The following is a 16,336-nucleotide window of genomic DNA, read 5'->3' on the forward strand; positions in this document are numbered from 1 at the left end:
CAGATTCAGGACTAAACATGGAGCGGCCTCCTGCTGGTGCCAGTCAGGACTAAACATGGACCGGCCTCCTGCTGGTGCCAGAGTCAGGACTAAACATGGACCGGCCTCCTGCTGGTGCCAGAGTCAGGACTAAACATGGACCGGCCTCCTGCTGGTGCCAGAGTCAGGACTAAACATGGACCGGCCTCCTGCTGGTGCCAGAGTCAGGACTAAACATGGACCGGCCTCCTGCTGGTGCCAGAGTCAGGACTAAACATGGACCGGCCTCCTGCTGGTGCCAGAGTCAGGACTAAACATGGACCAGCCTCCTGCTGGTGCCAGAGTCAGGACTAAACATGGACCGGCCTCCTGCTGGTGCCAGAGTCAGGACTAAACATGGACCGGCCTCCTGCTGGTGCCAGAGTCAGGACTGAACATGGACCGGCCTCCTGCTGGTGCCAGAGTCAGGACTAAACATGGACCGGCCTCCTGCTGGTGCCAGAGTCAGGACTAAACATGGACCGGCCTCCTGCTGGTGCCAGAGTCAGGACTAAACATGGACCGGCCTCCTGCTGGTGCCAGAGTCAGGACTAAACATGGATCGGCCTCCTGCTGGTGCCAGAGTCAGGACTAAACATGGACCGGCCTCCTGCTGGTTCCAGAGTCAGGACTATGAATATCGAACGTCAAATAAACCACATTTACAGATTATCCTCTTAACAAAATCAACCTTTTCCAGGCAAAAAAATAAAAACATTTAAATAAAATGTACTGTATTTTCGGTATTATAAGTCGCACCTTTTTACATCGTTTTTGACGGGGAGCGACTTATTTGTGATATAATTAGTTATTTTCACACCGACAACCACAAGAGGGCGCTCTAGGCTCTAAGCGATGAAGAAGAATCTGCACTTCCTCTACCTCTGGAGTTTGTGGAGTTGTTTAGAAGTGACACAGAGGAAGAAGAATTCAATGGATTTAGTGATTTGGGGTAAAACTGATGCTTTGGTAAACTTCTTAGCATGTTCTTTATGCTATAGTTATCTGAATAACTGTTCATATGTTACGTTAACATACCAGACGAAGGTGTTAGCGTTAGCATACGTACACCTATTCACCATGTTCTCTTCTGTAGTTTTATTCTTAGTTACAGTTGAACCCAGCATTGTTTGGTAAATATCTCCACACGCCGACTTTAAACTATTAAACTTTTGATTGTTGCAAACCTGTTGGCTGAGCTTCTTCAGGTACGACACGACGCTGTAGCTCAGGCCGTACTCCATGTTGTCCGCCAGCAGGTTCGGCGCTCCCATGATTCTAAGCGCCTTTTTCAACGCCTGAAACAAGACAGCGGTTAGTCCCGGGCCGAGTCGCTTTGTACCGTAAACTAGCGAGCATCGTGCGCCGTCCACTGACCCCGATGTAGTACGGCGGCATCGTCTTCAAGTAGTTTTCAAAGGACTGTCGCCATTTTATAGTTGGCTTGAACTTGTGCACTTTTATCAAGTCGTCTGCGGAGGGAAAAGAGTGGGAAAAGTCAGATTACATGAGTCATTTTCGATAGCAGAGGCGCGTTCCATTCACCAGTGTCACTTTGTGAAGAGATTCGACTTCTTTGAGTAGCACTAGACGTCCTACTTTAAAATCAAACTTGAGCGATGATGAAGTCGCTTTACGTCGACAATTATGACATAATCTTAGAGTTTCCGATATGATTCAGCTTTTCTAATTTTTAGCGTCCATAGTTTGAAAACACCAGATTTTGTGCTTTGTTTAACGCATTGTCCTTTCAATCACGCTGACGACTCAAAAACTATAAAAACGACGCAAGAGAAACTAACAATTACCGTATTTTACGGCGTAAAAGTCGCACCAGCCATAAAATGCATAATAGAGAAGAAAAAAACACATAAGTTGCACTGGAGTATGAAATGCAGTTGCAAGTGTGAAAATAACAAATAATATCACATATAAGTCGCTCCGAAGTATAAGTATAAGTATAAATATAAGTATAAGTCGCACCCCGGCCAAAACTATGAAAAAAGGTGCAACTTATAGTCTGGAAAATACGGTAATACATTTTGACTCTTACTTAGTCGTTCCTCGGTCCATTTCTTTGTACTTCTACTCAAGTAATATTATGATACGTAGAGTTGTCAAAAGTATCACAAGTCAGATACTAATCGATATCAAAACTAGTACATAAATTTGATTGTTTGCTTCATCAGAACAAGACCACATTAAAACAAAGAAAGTAGCGGTTTTGTGTTGAAAATCAGTGTCGTATTATTACCGTATTTTCCGGACTAGAACTCTTATAGTTTTGGCCGCGGTGCGATTTATGCTTACATTTATACTTGTATACTTATACTCCAGTGCGACTTATACTCCGGAAAATACGGTAAAAGGGGTTTTCATTGTCATTGTGGTATCGAAATCAGTATAAAGCCTATTCCTTTGCATCAAAACCGAGTTCAACCCTTAAACATCACAACTTTTATACTTTAAAGTGACGTAACTCTCACGCGACTGTGCGATTACAAAAATGACTCAAACGTGGCGTGTTTGAGTAGAAGAATCTCTCGGAATGGGGCGTGTTTGGCTGCGGGGGGCGTGTTTGGCTGCGCGGGGGCGTGTTTGGCTGCGCGGGGGCGTGTTTGGCTGCGCGGGGGCGTGTTTGGCTGCGCGGGGGCGTGTTCGGCTGCGCGGGGGCGTGTTCGGCTGCGCGGGGGCGTGTTCGGCTGCGCGGGGGCGTGTTCGGTTGCGCGGGGGCGTGTTCGGCTGCGCGGGGGCGTGTTCGGCTGCGGGGGCGCCTCACCGAGCAGCGGCAGCAGCACGGGGTAATTGTAGGGCATGACGAATAGGTTGACGCAGTTGAGAGCCGTGCTGGCCTTCAGGTAGCCAAACGGTTGACCCAGGTCGCTGTATTTGGCACTGTTGCACACGAACACCTGCAGGGGGCGACAGAGAACACATGCTAGACACAGACTGACCAAAGCCTCTGACCGGTTGGACCATTCGCTCAACTAAAACGCAGTCAACAGAGAGAATTCACTTTTAGAGGGTTCAAAAAGTTTTGTTGTTGTCTTCATAAAAGTTGTTTAATGTAAAAAAAAAAAAAAGTCTTTATAAACTTTTTGACGCGTTTAAGATGGAAAAATCTGTTTTTGCAATACGTTTTATTTATTATCTGGCTTTATTAAACTATCGCAGATTTTCAGCAATATTCTCAGTAAAAAATAAATAAACCAACAGAGCACAAAAAGAAGAAACTAAACAGAAACCAGACCCTCTTCCCTGTGGCCGCAGTAGCACTGACCTGCCAGCAGGTGTGTGGAGACTTCCTCTCCAGGATGAACTGTGTGAGCGGCGACGGCTCCAGCTCGTATTTGTCAAACGGGACTTTGTCGATGACCATGGGCTCAGAGTCGAGGCAGGAGAAGCGCACGTGAGGGTGGGCCGAGCGCGGCGGCTAAACAGAGACGTTTAAGTCAAGACTTTACACCAGTTTAACACATAATCAGCTTCATCTCAGTAACATATAGAAACAACACTTTCTTATGGGCAGATTCAACTTGGCAGAAAAAGTAAGGCAACAGAGCCTGGTTTAGTCCTGGTTTAGGGCCTGTTTAGGCCTGGTTTTAGACTGGTTTAAGTGCTTCACACCTCTATGTTATGCCGTGTAGAGACATGTAATTTTGTTCTGTCAATTAGGAAAAATATAATCACCTATGATAGAAAGTCTAACAAGTCATAACATTTAAATACATTTCTGAATGTGTCCGCATGTCAGCTGTGAATGAGACCATTTGTGATTAGTCGTGACCCTCCCTCAGCCCTTCTCCCTCAGCCCTTCTCCCTCAGCCCCTCTCCCTCAGCCCTTCTCCCTCAGCCCTTCTCCCTCAGCCCTTCTCCCTCAGCCCCTCTCCCTCAGCCCTTCTCCCTCAGCCCTTCTCCCTCAGCCCCTCTCCCTCAGCCCCTCTCCCTCAGCCCCTCTCCCTCAGCCCTTCTCCCTCAGCCCCTCTCCCTCAGCCCTTCTCCCTCAGCCCTTCTCCCTCAGCCCCTCTCCCTCAGCCCCTCTCCCTCAGCCCCTCTCCCTCAGCCCCTCTCCCTCAGCCCCTCTCCCTCAGCCCCTCTCCCTCAGCCCCTCTCCCTCAGCCCCTCTCCCTCAGCCCCTCTCCCTCAGCCCCTCTCCCTCAGCCCCTCTCCCTCAGCCCCTCTCCCTCAGCCCCTCTCCCTCAGCCCCTCTCCCTCAGCCCCTCTCCCTCAGCCCTTCTCCCTCAGCCCTTCTCCCTCAGCCCTTCTCCCTCAGCCCTTCTCCCTCAGCCCTTCTCCCTCAGCCCTCTCCCTCAGCCCTCTCCCTCAGCCCACTCCCTCACTCACCAGCGTGGGCGAGTTCTGGTCGGGCCAAAAGGCCTCGGGGATCGGCCAGTGTCCGACGGGAACTCCAGTTTTGGGGTTTGGTCTGACGTAGATGAGTTTGTGACAGCAGTGCCAGGTCTGGAGGCCGGGCTTCAGCGGCTCCACCGGGGCGTCTGCGTCAGGACAGAGGAAAGACACGGATTAGGGACGAGACAACACCAGACTCTGGCATCATGTATAATAAACAAATGGTCCGACTCAGCTTCACTTTCATTGTAGATTATAGTCAGAACCGTGTCTCTTCTCCGCTTTATCTCATTTAAATCAGTATATCATCCTTTTCATATCGAATTTCAATTATTTTTGAGCGACATATCTTATATTATTTGTTATTTTCACACTTGCAACTGCATTTCATACTCCAGTGCCACTTATGTTTTTTTCTTCTCTATTATGCCTTTTTTGGCTGGTGCGACTTATACTCCGGAAAATACGGTAAACAGTGCAATAATGGCTATCTGGACAATAAACAGACTCCAGATCATGCCATGTGCCAAAGGAGAGGTTTTATGACCCGGACAGAGCAGTATTCACACCAAAATGACACAGGAAATGTATAAATGTCATGTGTTTCTCCATCAACACTTTAGCCGAGTCAAACGGAGTCAAAATCTCATTGAATTACACAATCTAAATGACAGATTTATCAAAATACTTCTGCTGGATTGATAATATAATAATCGTGAGTTTCCACCCATGGAATGTTTAAGCAGATTTTTGATGGATTTCTAAAACACAAAAATGACAATTCGGACCATTTTAGAAGCAAAAAAGCAGTTTCAATTCAATCTGTACTCAAAAAAAAAAAGCTTTTATATTGCTTACATATCATAAGTGCATTAATAACTTATTGACTTGACTATCATTCAGAAAGTTTGATTTCGTAAAGCTGTGCTCGATTAGACTGGAGGTTTCAGATTCGACGCAATTAAAGGATGATATGGGGGAAAAAAGGTTTATCTCCATGTCTTGGGATTATCTCAATGGCGATATTCATCATTGTTCCACGTTGGTTGGAGTTGGCGGTGGCTCCTCACCCTCGAGAGGCGGCGGGTCGGGTCCGGTCTTCTCGAAGTTGATGACGACGCCGCTCTGGATCTTCTGGACCAGAGACTCCAGACACTGGTTCAACATGCGCTGGGAAAACACGCTGTACGAACGACCTGGAAAACACACACACCAACTGATGAGCGTCGACTCTTTGTCCACCAGACGGCGCCAGAACGCTCCAAATGCATCCGTTTGAATTAGAAGATTGGGAAATAATATGACGTGTACTTGGATCACGTGGATATCCTCATAAATGACCTGAAGACATGAATAATAACGTTGCAACTGACGATTAGTTGAGTAGTTATTTATATTGTAAAGAGACATTTAAAATACATTAGCAACCAATTAAAAGCTGAAATATGGTGATTAAAGGCTTCTAAAACAATTAGATTTACAAATAAAAGTCATTAATTAAAAACAACAAATTCTTTATAATTTTTTGCCATTTTGATTTAATAATGCTGCCGTCTTTGTTATAAAAAGGTCTTTTCGTACGTGTTTTAGAGTCTATTTAGTCCAGATAATGATTAAGATTAAATACAATTAGAGGTGGATGATAATGGGGAACAAAGGTTTATCTTTATATGTTTTGGGATTATCTCAATGACAATATTCAGACCAATATTGCATGATCAGACCATATGCGCTAAAACATGCCACAAATGTAGTTGTTTTAGGCTTAAGTATTGAATAAAACCTAATCTGAGAGTAAAAAAGCAGAAATATCCCTTTGATGCTTGGAGTTCACACTCAGATCACAGGTAAGTGATGTCTGAGAAAGCAGGTGCTCATCGAGGTCATTGAGGGCAAAAATCTAATCCAAAAATCAATAATAAAAAGGTCTTTTCTAATACTTTATCAACCCACGGTCTTCAACAAGGCAAAGTGCACTTCAAAAACAACATTCACATGTACAAACATCCTCTAAATTTGAATATATTTCACACTTCTACTAAGGAAAACACTAACAATTAACATTAAACACACATTTTGTCATTATTACAAAATGGATATTATTTGCAAACAAGTCTAACAATCAACAATCAATCAAACGATGCACGGTGGCAAAGCGGTTAGCGCTCCTGCCTCACAAGAAGGATCTCTGCATGTTCTCCCCGTGTTACTGTGGGTTCTCTCCGGCTCCTCCCACAGTCCAAACACATGCATGTGTTAGGCTAAACTGGCCCTAGTGAATGAATGTGAGAGCGAATGTTTGTCTGTGTCTCTGTCTCTATGGTAACCCTGCAATGAGCTGGCCCCTGTCCAGGGTGTGCCCCGCCTAAGGCCCAAAGTAACAGGGACAGGCTCCAGTCACCCTTGACCCTGAACGGGAACAAGCGGTAGAAAATAAATGAATTAATTCTCCATAATGACAATGTGAAAGAATTTTTTTTTTTTTTATTTAAAAATATGAAAAACTGAACTAGTTAATGTAAAATCACTTTCCTAACGCATTAGTGGCGTCCAGATTAAAGTTTATAAGTGCTTTTCACACTGCCACGGTAACGCCAACAGCTAGTATGCCAACAGCGCGTTTTCTTGGTTTGCGGCCGATAAAAACCCTCTATAATTAGTTTTGTTAAAACCTTGACGTGATCTGTGATGAACTCAAGGATCGTAAACGTTCCACGCTGCTCAAAAACAACACAAAACACGACCTTAAACTGAGTCATCTGCGCTCCCCTGGCAACGGGAAGCGAGACACGCCGAACAGAACGCTCCGAACGTGATTCATCGAACAAACTTGAGGAGTTGTGCTCTAAACCTGGAGCTTGCCCCGGCCTGTTCCTCGCGGAGCCGCAGTTTGAGGTCGGCCCCTAAGACACTGAGGATATTACAAGCAGCTTCAGTGGATGGTTCAGAACACGAACCACTCAGCAAAGTTACTCTAAAGGAACGTTGAACAGGTGGCTTGTAAAACGGTCATAACCTTTATCAAAGTGTTACGTTTTGGCTAAAATAAATCAATAAAATACATACCAAAAAGTAGGGATGGAAGTATGTGGTTATTGTATCGTCAAAAGTCTAATCGAATTATACGATCCTTTGCTTAAAAGTATCGCTTTGTTACAGCAACAGCTAAAGAAACAGAGGGAACCACACATGGACCATGATCCTTTGCTCCATTTCAGTGCAGACAAAGATAACGTTTATCGCAATAATAATATATTGTATCGTGAAATGACGATATCGTACGGTGAGATTCGCTTATCTTTACATCCTAAACGTGTAAAAAAAGGCGCTGATGAATACAAATAATGATCTCAAAGTAGACTCCTGGTCGTTGAGGATCGCTCTCACCTCCAGTGACCTCACACATGGGAGTGATGGGCGAGTCGTCGGACGGGACGCCGCCCAAAGGCTCCGGCTCCACGGACGACACCCCCGGGATCCGGAGCACCAGCGCGAACAGACGCTGGTCCCACCGAAATGGCTCCTTGGTCAGTTCTGAGCCGGGCAGGGGTGTGGTCAGAGGCAGGTGCAGCTGTGGAAGAGAAGAAGAGAAAGTGTTCACTAGATGATCTTATACTACCGATTGTTATGTCCGTGTCATTCGGTCCGGTCCAGAGTCGTCTGCTCACGGCTTAAGGGAGCGGTACGACAGAGCAGTACAAGAACTGACCACTGGGGGCAGTAGTGAACCCAGCGCAACAGAGGAAGCTCAACGTTTTAAACAAGTGACGAGCTGCAAAACAAAACGCGTCTCTCGCCTCGTTTTCTTGGCTCTTTCCCAAAAAACGTGATCTGAAAACTGTCGTGGTCGCCTCCATGTTTGTTTTTCTTGTTGCACTTTTGTCTCTTCCGTTTAAACTATTCATATAGTTTGTATATATATATTTTCTTACATTTGTGAAATAATTATATGAATAATAATAAAGATATACCGTATTTTCCAGACTATAAGTTGCACCTTTTTCATAGTTTTGCCCGGGGTGCGACTTATACTTATATTTATACTTATACTCCGGAGCGACTTATATTATTTGTTATTTTCACACTTGCAACTGCATTTCATACTTCAGTGCAACTTATGTTTTTTTCTTCTCTATTATGCATTTTTTAACTGGTGCGACTTATACTCCAGTGCGACTTATAGTCCAGAAAATACGGTACTTTAAAACACATTTAAACGATGACATTTCTCGTAAAGAGTGCGACGCAATGAATCACAAAAGAGTTGTGACACAAAATGGCCAACCTCGTCTTGGACTCCTCCGGTGCTCGTCAGCTTGTTGCCGTCGGTGATGGCGATGATGATGGCGGGTTCGAGGAAAAAGGGATTTCGTCCCTGTGAAGACAAAATCACAAAGAACAGATTAAAACACAAAATAACAACAACACGCATATAATTCATCTATTTGTTGTGTCGATAAACGGAATTACAGAATGAGTAATCGAGCTCGTATCGAGTGTATTATTACTTATTTAGGTTTATTTGACAAGGACGAGTCACGCGCTACATTTGAGCCGGGGAAAATGCTGAATGTCCGTCCCTTGTTGGGCTTTTACGTGGAAAAGAGCGTCATAAACAGCACAAAGACGCAGGCATTTGTACACGTTTTAATTGTGTAAATGTGATGTAGTTTTCTAAAGTTAAAGTATTCAAACTAACGGTGGTGGGATTTATTGGTTTCTTAAGCAGAAGTTGCGTCCACAAATGTCCACTACAGTCAGTAATCTGAATGGTCGTGGATCACAAAGGGCATCTGACGTAAACACCTGCTGAATAAGGGCGTGGCCGTGTCAGGTTTCCGTGTTACGATACAGGGCAGTAAACACTAAAACACATAAACTTAGATAAATCTTAGATAAACATGACAAGGAACTAATTAGAAAACAGAAGTATTAGCAAACAGCGTCATCATAAACAGTCCCTTCTGCTGTTGTGCGTTTAAAGCGCCCCCTACAGGTCGGACCACTCACTGAACTAAAATGCGGTCAAGATAAATGTTTGGAATTTTGCTAAAAGTTATTAAAATGTCATCACAGAATAGCACGTTTTTCCAAGTTTTCAAATTTCACTTCCTGTTGGTAATTGATGACATCGCACTAGGAAATTACCCAGCAAACACTGGGCCAAAAGTCATTTGATGTCACTTTTGTTTATTTCCCAAATTAAAAAATGAGAGCCACTTTAAATTTGTTGAATTCATGTTTAAAGATTTAAAAAAGTTGTTTCTTTGTGTAAATTATGCATAAACTTTGACTAGTGATGTCACTTCCTGTCATTTTCAACAGATTTTCATTGTTTTCTCCACAAATACACACTCGATTGGTGTAAAACTATAATTAATATGTACTGCAGGTATAAATACACCAAATAAAGTCAAAATTAGGAAATAGTAAAAACCTGTCAGTCATTCCTGTCGTACGTGACCAGCTTTACATGTTTTGACTTATTTGTGCTCAGTTCTTACATTAAGTTACAGTTAGCTCTTAAAGTGAGCCATGTATCATCCCGATTCTGGGTCTAACAAAACGATTTTGTGGCAGTGAAATGAGACAAAGTACCAGGAGTTAATAGTGCATGTTCATCAAGCCGAGATTTATACTGCGCTTACGACTTATACTGTGACTCAGACCCACGGAGCGTCCAGATGAAGAGCGATGGGTCACCGAGCGGAAGACGGGGAGGACTCCCACATTCATCATGTTTAGGGGGAAACAGGTGCGTCGAGGAACCCCACAGAGAAAGGTCCTGGACTTGCACTGAACCCAGGCTCAGTGTGGAAAGACTTAAAGAGCTTGTGACTGGGTTTTGAGATGTTCTAATTTTGACTTTATTTAGTGCATTTGTACCTGTTGTACATATAAATTCAGTTTTATCGTCTGGACTCTCATCCAAGAGTCATTCTAAATCTGTGAATCGAGTCTGGGAATTCAGGTTTTATATCCAACTCTGTGTAAGCCCCGCCCACTGTTGTACAAGTGGCATAAATTGTAAAGAGCGTTACATATGTGAGACTAAACAGCTACAAGAGGCTCATCAGCACAGAAGACACTGGAGTTCAGGACCACAGAGCGACGTGCATCTTCATCTTAAAGCCACAAACCATCAAAGACGGTGAGAAGATTCTGAGCAGCAGAAAAGACGGTTTGAAAGAGTTAAAGAGGCAATCTTTGTTAAAAAAAAAGAATGCCTCGTGTTTTGAACCTGGAGCGGGAGACGCCCGGGGCATCTGATGCTAATCAGGTACACAGTGAGGAGGGAGCCAAAGTCAGGTGACAATAGGAGGCTGATAGCCCATTACAGGGCTGCTAGTAAACAAAGAGAGTAGTCTCAAGTGAAACCAAAAACTCCCTTCAACAGGAGGTCCCGCCCAGCGGGAGGAGTTTCCCCAGACCTGATTCACAGATTGATAATGACTCTTGGATGAGAGTTTCAATGTTTTGTTTTTCTAAAAACAGTCCTGAAATACCTGGGATTCTTCTAGCATCTGAACACGCTCAGCAGGTTTTATAAGTAACATTTGATTGTTCTGCTTAAGCAATCAGAATAAACACTGCTCTCCAAATAGTAACGTGGATGTGATTGTGATGATTCTTTTCAGCCCTAGTGAAGCACTTTAAAGCGTGCTTAGAGCATTAGCCGCCGCTCCGTCAACCTTGACTATATTTAACGAGTGCTTCACACCAGAGACTGAAAGTGGAGCAGGGCGTGTCCATCTCTCAGGGCACGAGATGATTTGGAGAGTGGATTGTGCCAAAGGTTGGGCCCAAAAAGAGAAAACTAATATCATGAAGTTACGTTGTAAAAAACTGTAGGAGTTTAAATGGCCTAGAGTCGGGCGGAATGGATCTACAATTGTTTTATTTGGTGTATTAGATCGACTCTTTAAACATTTGTAAAAAGAAGTCTGGGATAGAGTCAAAAGTGAAGAGAAATATCATGTGAGTTCAATGAGAAAAACGGATTATCTCAGAAGTTGTTTGTGTCAAATGAAAAGCACTCCTACAAAACATTACATTTGTTTATACGATTATAAAAAGATATTTGGGGTTTTTGATGAAGGCAAATACTGGAAAAATGCTCACAAAAATGTCAAACCTACAAAAGATTTTCATTTTATCCACAAATATATTACACATGATTCAGTTACGCATTTGCATCGTAACATTACACGTCTTACCATGAATTATACATTTGTGAATCTCAAATACAATTCTGAAGCCTAACCAACATAAAAACAGAATTCAACTGACAATTTTACCCTGAAAATGTCTTATTTTTTGTAATAAAGACTTCATTTGCATTTAAATCCGATGTCAATTAATCATGAACAATCTACACAATGTTTTTCTGAATTACATTCAGAGTAACTTTCCTCAACAGAAATTATAAAAAAAAAAGAAAAAAACGTTTAAAAATGTGTTTTTCGCTGACAGAGCATTGACTGTGGACTTCTACGTTGAAAAATAGATAAATCGCAGTCCTAAAATTGCAACTTCTAATGTTTAAAATTAACAAAGGCAGTAATTATCATGTTTTGAGGGATTCTTGCATTAGTTTAACAATTAATATTTCAGTTTACTTAGATTCTAATGCTCGAACAGACGTATTTTCCTGCCCTAACATTACAACAACGAGCCAAATTTCAAGGTCACATTCGACAAATCTTTAACTCGACTTTTCAGGGACAGAAACAACACAACACATACTTGAAAAATCTCAAAAAAAATCTCAAAAACAATGATCGGGTGCAGAAGAAATAAACCGTTATTCACTCTTCACCCTAAAGAAGCTGGAACAGAATGTGAACTGGACTGAACTCTAAACACGGCTTTAGTTTCAATAAAAACAGTTTTGAAACGCGTTACTGTAATTTAACACCTCAAGAAGAAGAGGAACATCTCGTTACCGCGGTTACTCAAATCTCACCAAACCATTGCTTGATTCTTTTCTTTCTAAATTCAACAGTCTCTTTTACATCATAATGATCACCGTAAACAACATTAAAGGACATTTATTGCGCATTATTTGTGTCGTTTTTGGGGCTTAAAAATGCTCTCCAGGACTTTCACTTTGGGATCGCATGTTAAAATAATGTAACAACCAAAAGCACAAGTTCAATCATCAGCTTTTGGTATCAACGCTCCATCCAGGATACGTCATAAGGCGCTGGTATAGCTGGCAGCCCGGTGTAAACGCTCTCTCTTCTTTCTCACACTTATTGTGCTTTATCTCCTATATTTTGTAAATATAGTTAGTATATTTTTTCTACTTTACTGTACGATAGGGACACGCGCTGGAATAGTTTTTTAATTCAACTGTTTTTGACTTTTTTCGGCTGGATTTGAGCGTTTTTCGTTGCGTTCGTTGTGTTGTTGTGACGTGAGCTAGCTCCGAGCGAGGCCACCAGCCTTTCTGGTGTTCTTTCTGGTCTTGTTCCGGTTTGTGCGTTTGTCGTCAAGTGTTTTAACAATGAAAAAGAGAAAATATAAACATTAAAAGAAAATTAGATTAGTTGTTGTTTTTTTGTCATTTTGATTTAATATGATCTTTGTTATAAAAAAGCATGCATTTGAGAGTCTGTTCAGTCTAAATGTCACGAGGCAAATAAGATATAGACCAATCATTATTTTTCTGATTCAGTTTAATTCAATAATAATTTAATTGTGTTTAAGAAGGTTAAATATGGTCGTTGACATAAAACGTCACGAAAGAGCCGTTCAGTCCATTAATCGGTCAAAATGGTGTTTGTTGAGTACTTGTGTTGGGATTCATATGGACCACAGCAGAAAAAGGAAAGCGTGGAGTGATTTAGTTTGAGATTTGAAAGTAAATTTAAAGATAGAAATAGTAGTAAGTCTTATTGTGTGAAGTTTGATCGTAAATATAGCTTTGCAGCGCCCTGATTCAGCCCAAGGCGGCGTGCGTTTAGTCCAAAACAGCACTTTGCTCTTCTGTCTTTCCTGCTCTTCCTCCTTCTGAGTGACATTTGTCTCATTACTTTATTTAAAACTGATTTAATTTCAAAGCATATTTTTGGTTTGTGAATCTGTGCCTGGGATGTCAAGACTATCAAGTTAAATCTATAATTGGGACGTTTTAGAAGGAAAATTTAGTATTTTTAGTTCTATCCATCGTCCATAAAATAGACAAATGTAACAACTTTATGTCTTTCAAAAAGGTAAAAGTTTGTAAAGCCGATCACAAACTGGAGGAACAGTAACATGTCAGACCTCGGGAATGACAGAAAATGAAAGGTTTCACTGTCATTTGGTCTCAATAACGGTGAAGAATCCTTAAATCGTGATAATCATAACTTTAAACTGTTATATTGTGACATTTCTAACCTGCGCTTGAATCTGAATCGAATCTCTCAAGTTTCAAATCACTTTAAATAACTCATTTGATTTGTAAATCTGTAGTTTTGCATGAGAGTTTGAATTTGCATTTGTGGATCGCTTTTGACACGAGCATTCTGCCTTTCTGCTTTTTTTTAAAATCACAATTGTAAACACGCAAATCTAAACTGAAATGTAAATCCGGCCTTATGAGCACTTGCTGCATCGATAAGTCAATACGAGACTCATTTCACCACGTAGCCTCCCGCTTCATACCAGGCTCGGTTTCCTTCTCAAACGCCCGGCAACGCGACGTACACAGCTTTTAGTCACCCCTGTCATGAAAAACAAAAAAAGGGCACGATTCTGATGTGTCAGACCCTAAAATATAACACCAAGTGTTGGAAATGAAGCTCATTAAAACTGTCTGGGAGTAGACCAACGTTTATTAGCATAGCCACGCAAACTAGCATTAGCAGCTAACGACCTGACACAAACAGCTCAGTCTGGAGTGATATCTGCAAGTTCCACCGTCACACACTTCTGGACAAACGGGGTCTTTGGGGACGCGACAGAAGAGAAAGAATCCTTTGTTTTGAGATGTTTTGTTGGCAGAGCCCACAGTGAACATGCAGCTTTTGTCGTCAAGATGGCAGCAGAGTGCGTGACATCACTGCTGACTTATTCAATTTTTTCTTAACTTTCTGAATCACGCTTTTAAACTGCTTTAAAAACGCACTTTATTTTCAAGTCTCTAAAGTATTCGACTCAACACAAGTCAACACTATGGACAGATCATGGACCGGCATGTTTCTGGGTAAATGTAATAGTCGAGGTAGAATTACCAGACAAAAAGGTCAAACGTCTGTAAAATGAATCACAAAATTGCGGAACGATCAACATATTTTTAAATCAGCTTTTTTTGTAGGCATTTGTTTTGTTTTAATTTTACTCCATTTTTCCACACATTGTTCATCTTTAGATACTGTATTTCTGCAATTTTGTGGTTATTTTGGTTGTAATTGGCGGTTCTTTAACAGTCACAATTGAAAAACAGGAGAACCTTCATATAGACTTTAGATTACAATGGCATTACCTATTTTTAATGTATTAATTTGATTAATTTGACTCATTTAATGCAATTTTATGGTTTTGCTTTGGAGTATCGTCGTCTTAGCCGGAGATCGTCACGTTATCCCGGCGGACATCCTAAGGAAAACGCAAAGTTTGACATGGTCTATAAGAGATCTTCTACTGAGAGTGTTTTTCAAACTTCCTATAAGTGATCTGTTCTTTTCTTCTGTGTCTACCTCTGTATCTATCTGCGTTGCATCAATGAAATTTCCCCATGTGGGACAATAAAGGAATATCTTATCTTATCTTAATATTATGACTCTTTATCGTTTTAGGAGCACTAACGTCCCATTGTGCACTTTTACTTGATTTATAGTTTATTAAATGAAATATAAATAAAAAGCGGCTTTGGATCAAACAAAATCTCTTGTTTCATTAACATTTCATAAAATTAACATTAACTGATGACATAAACGTATAAACCTCCAATCAGAAGATCACGCGGTTGAATTGTGAAATACATTTTTAAACACTTTTCTTAAATATTGACGAGTCCATTTGAAATTAGTTGAATAAAGCGTTTATCTGCGCTGGGCTGTGACCTTTGACACGTCACGTTATCATTTGTAAACTCCAGAGATAAACGCCTTTCATGACAACAACTAAACCACTAAAGACGCATTCTATCAAGTTTTACATTTAATTACGAGTTTCTAACGAGCTAATATTGAGTGCATTGAATTATTAACACATTATCCACATTAAACGCAAAAAGTAAGTCTGTTTATTGACAAATGTGGGAAACCCCGAGCGACCGTGTCCTCAGCTAAACCGAGGGCCAAATGATGAAGGAAAAGACGCAATTTTCAATAACCACGTTCAGTATTTTTGCTCCACTCGCGAGAAAATGATCCGAGCTTTTACTCGTGGTCCTGTTTTAATCCTTCTTAAACGTTTGAATTTGTAAATGACTTGAATAAAAGGTGTTTCCATTCATAAAAAGGAGACGTGGCCCAATGTCTAAAACAAACCAAACATTATGACAATACATGTGTTTTGCGGATTAGTCTTAAAAAGCATAAAAATAAACTACAGTGTTCAATCACAACGTAACATTTATAATCAAACATTTGTATAAAATAGAAATGCGTTCACCTTTGCCACACTGAATAAATGAATATTGCGATGATATATTTTATTATACTGTACTTTTCAGACTTTAAGCCGCTGATTTTTCTCCCCCCACACTTTGAACCCTACGGCCACCGGGGGGCGCTCTAGCAGGAGGCGCACACTCTCCCCCTCCTCAGACTCTCTCTCTCTCCCCCACAGACTCGCACTCTCCCCCTCCTCAGACTCGCACTCTCCCCCTCCTCAGACTCTCTCTCTCTCTCTCTCTCGCACTCTCCCCCTCCTCAGACTCTCTCTCTCTCTCTCTCGCACTCTCCCCCTCCTCAGACTCTCTCTCTCTCTCTCCCCCTCCTCAGACTCTCTCTCTCTCTCCCCCTCCTCAGACTCT

General features: G+C 41.8%; 1 protein-coding gene across 2 annotated transcripts in view; it reads right to left on the reverse strand.

Annotated features, from left to right (window-relative positions):
• The window catches only part of ints6 (integrator complex subunit 6), a 29,663-nt gene that overhangs the window by 8,531 nt on the left and 4,796 nt on the right, over positions 1–16,336 (reverse strand). For both annotated transcript variants that reach the window (XM_072445260.1, XM_072445259.1), the window contains exons 4-11: positions 8,654–8,743; positions 7,756–7,939; positions 5,439–5,564; positions 4,363–4,514; positions 3,299–3,451; positions 2,798–2,930; positions 1,396–1,490; positions 1,206–1,316 (exon numbers count right to left, since the gene is read on the reverse strand). In XM_072445260.1, the coding sequence (XP_072301361.1) occupies positions 1,206–1,316; positions 1,396–1,490; positions 2,798–2,930; positions 3,299–3,451; positions 4,363–4,514; positions 5,439–5,564; positions 7,756–7,939; positions 8,654–8,743 (1,044 nt within the window). The remainder of the gene's footprint in view (positions 1–1,205; positions 1,317–1,395; positions 1,491–2,797; positions 2,931–3,298; positions 3,452–4,362; positions 4,515–5,438; positions 5,565–7,755; positions 7,940–8,653; positions 8,744–16,336) is intronic.

Source organism: Eucyclogobius newberryi, unplaced genomic scaffold (assembly GCF_026437365.1).
Source record: "Eucyclogobius newberryi isolate DKJ021-1_F unplaced genomic scaffold, fEucNew1.0.hap1 SCAF_14, whole genome shotgun sequence".
NCBI classification, from domain to species: domain Eukaryota; kingdom Metazoa; phylum Chordata; class Actinopteri; order Gobiiformes; family Gobiidae; genus Eucyclogobius; species Eucyclogobius newberryi.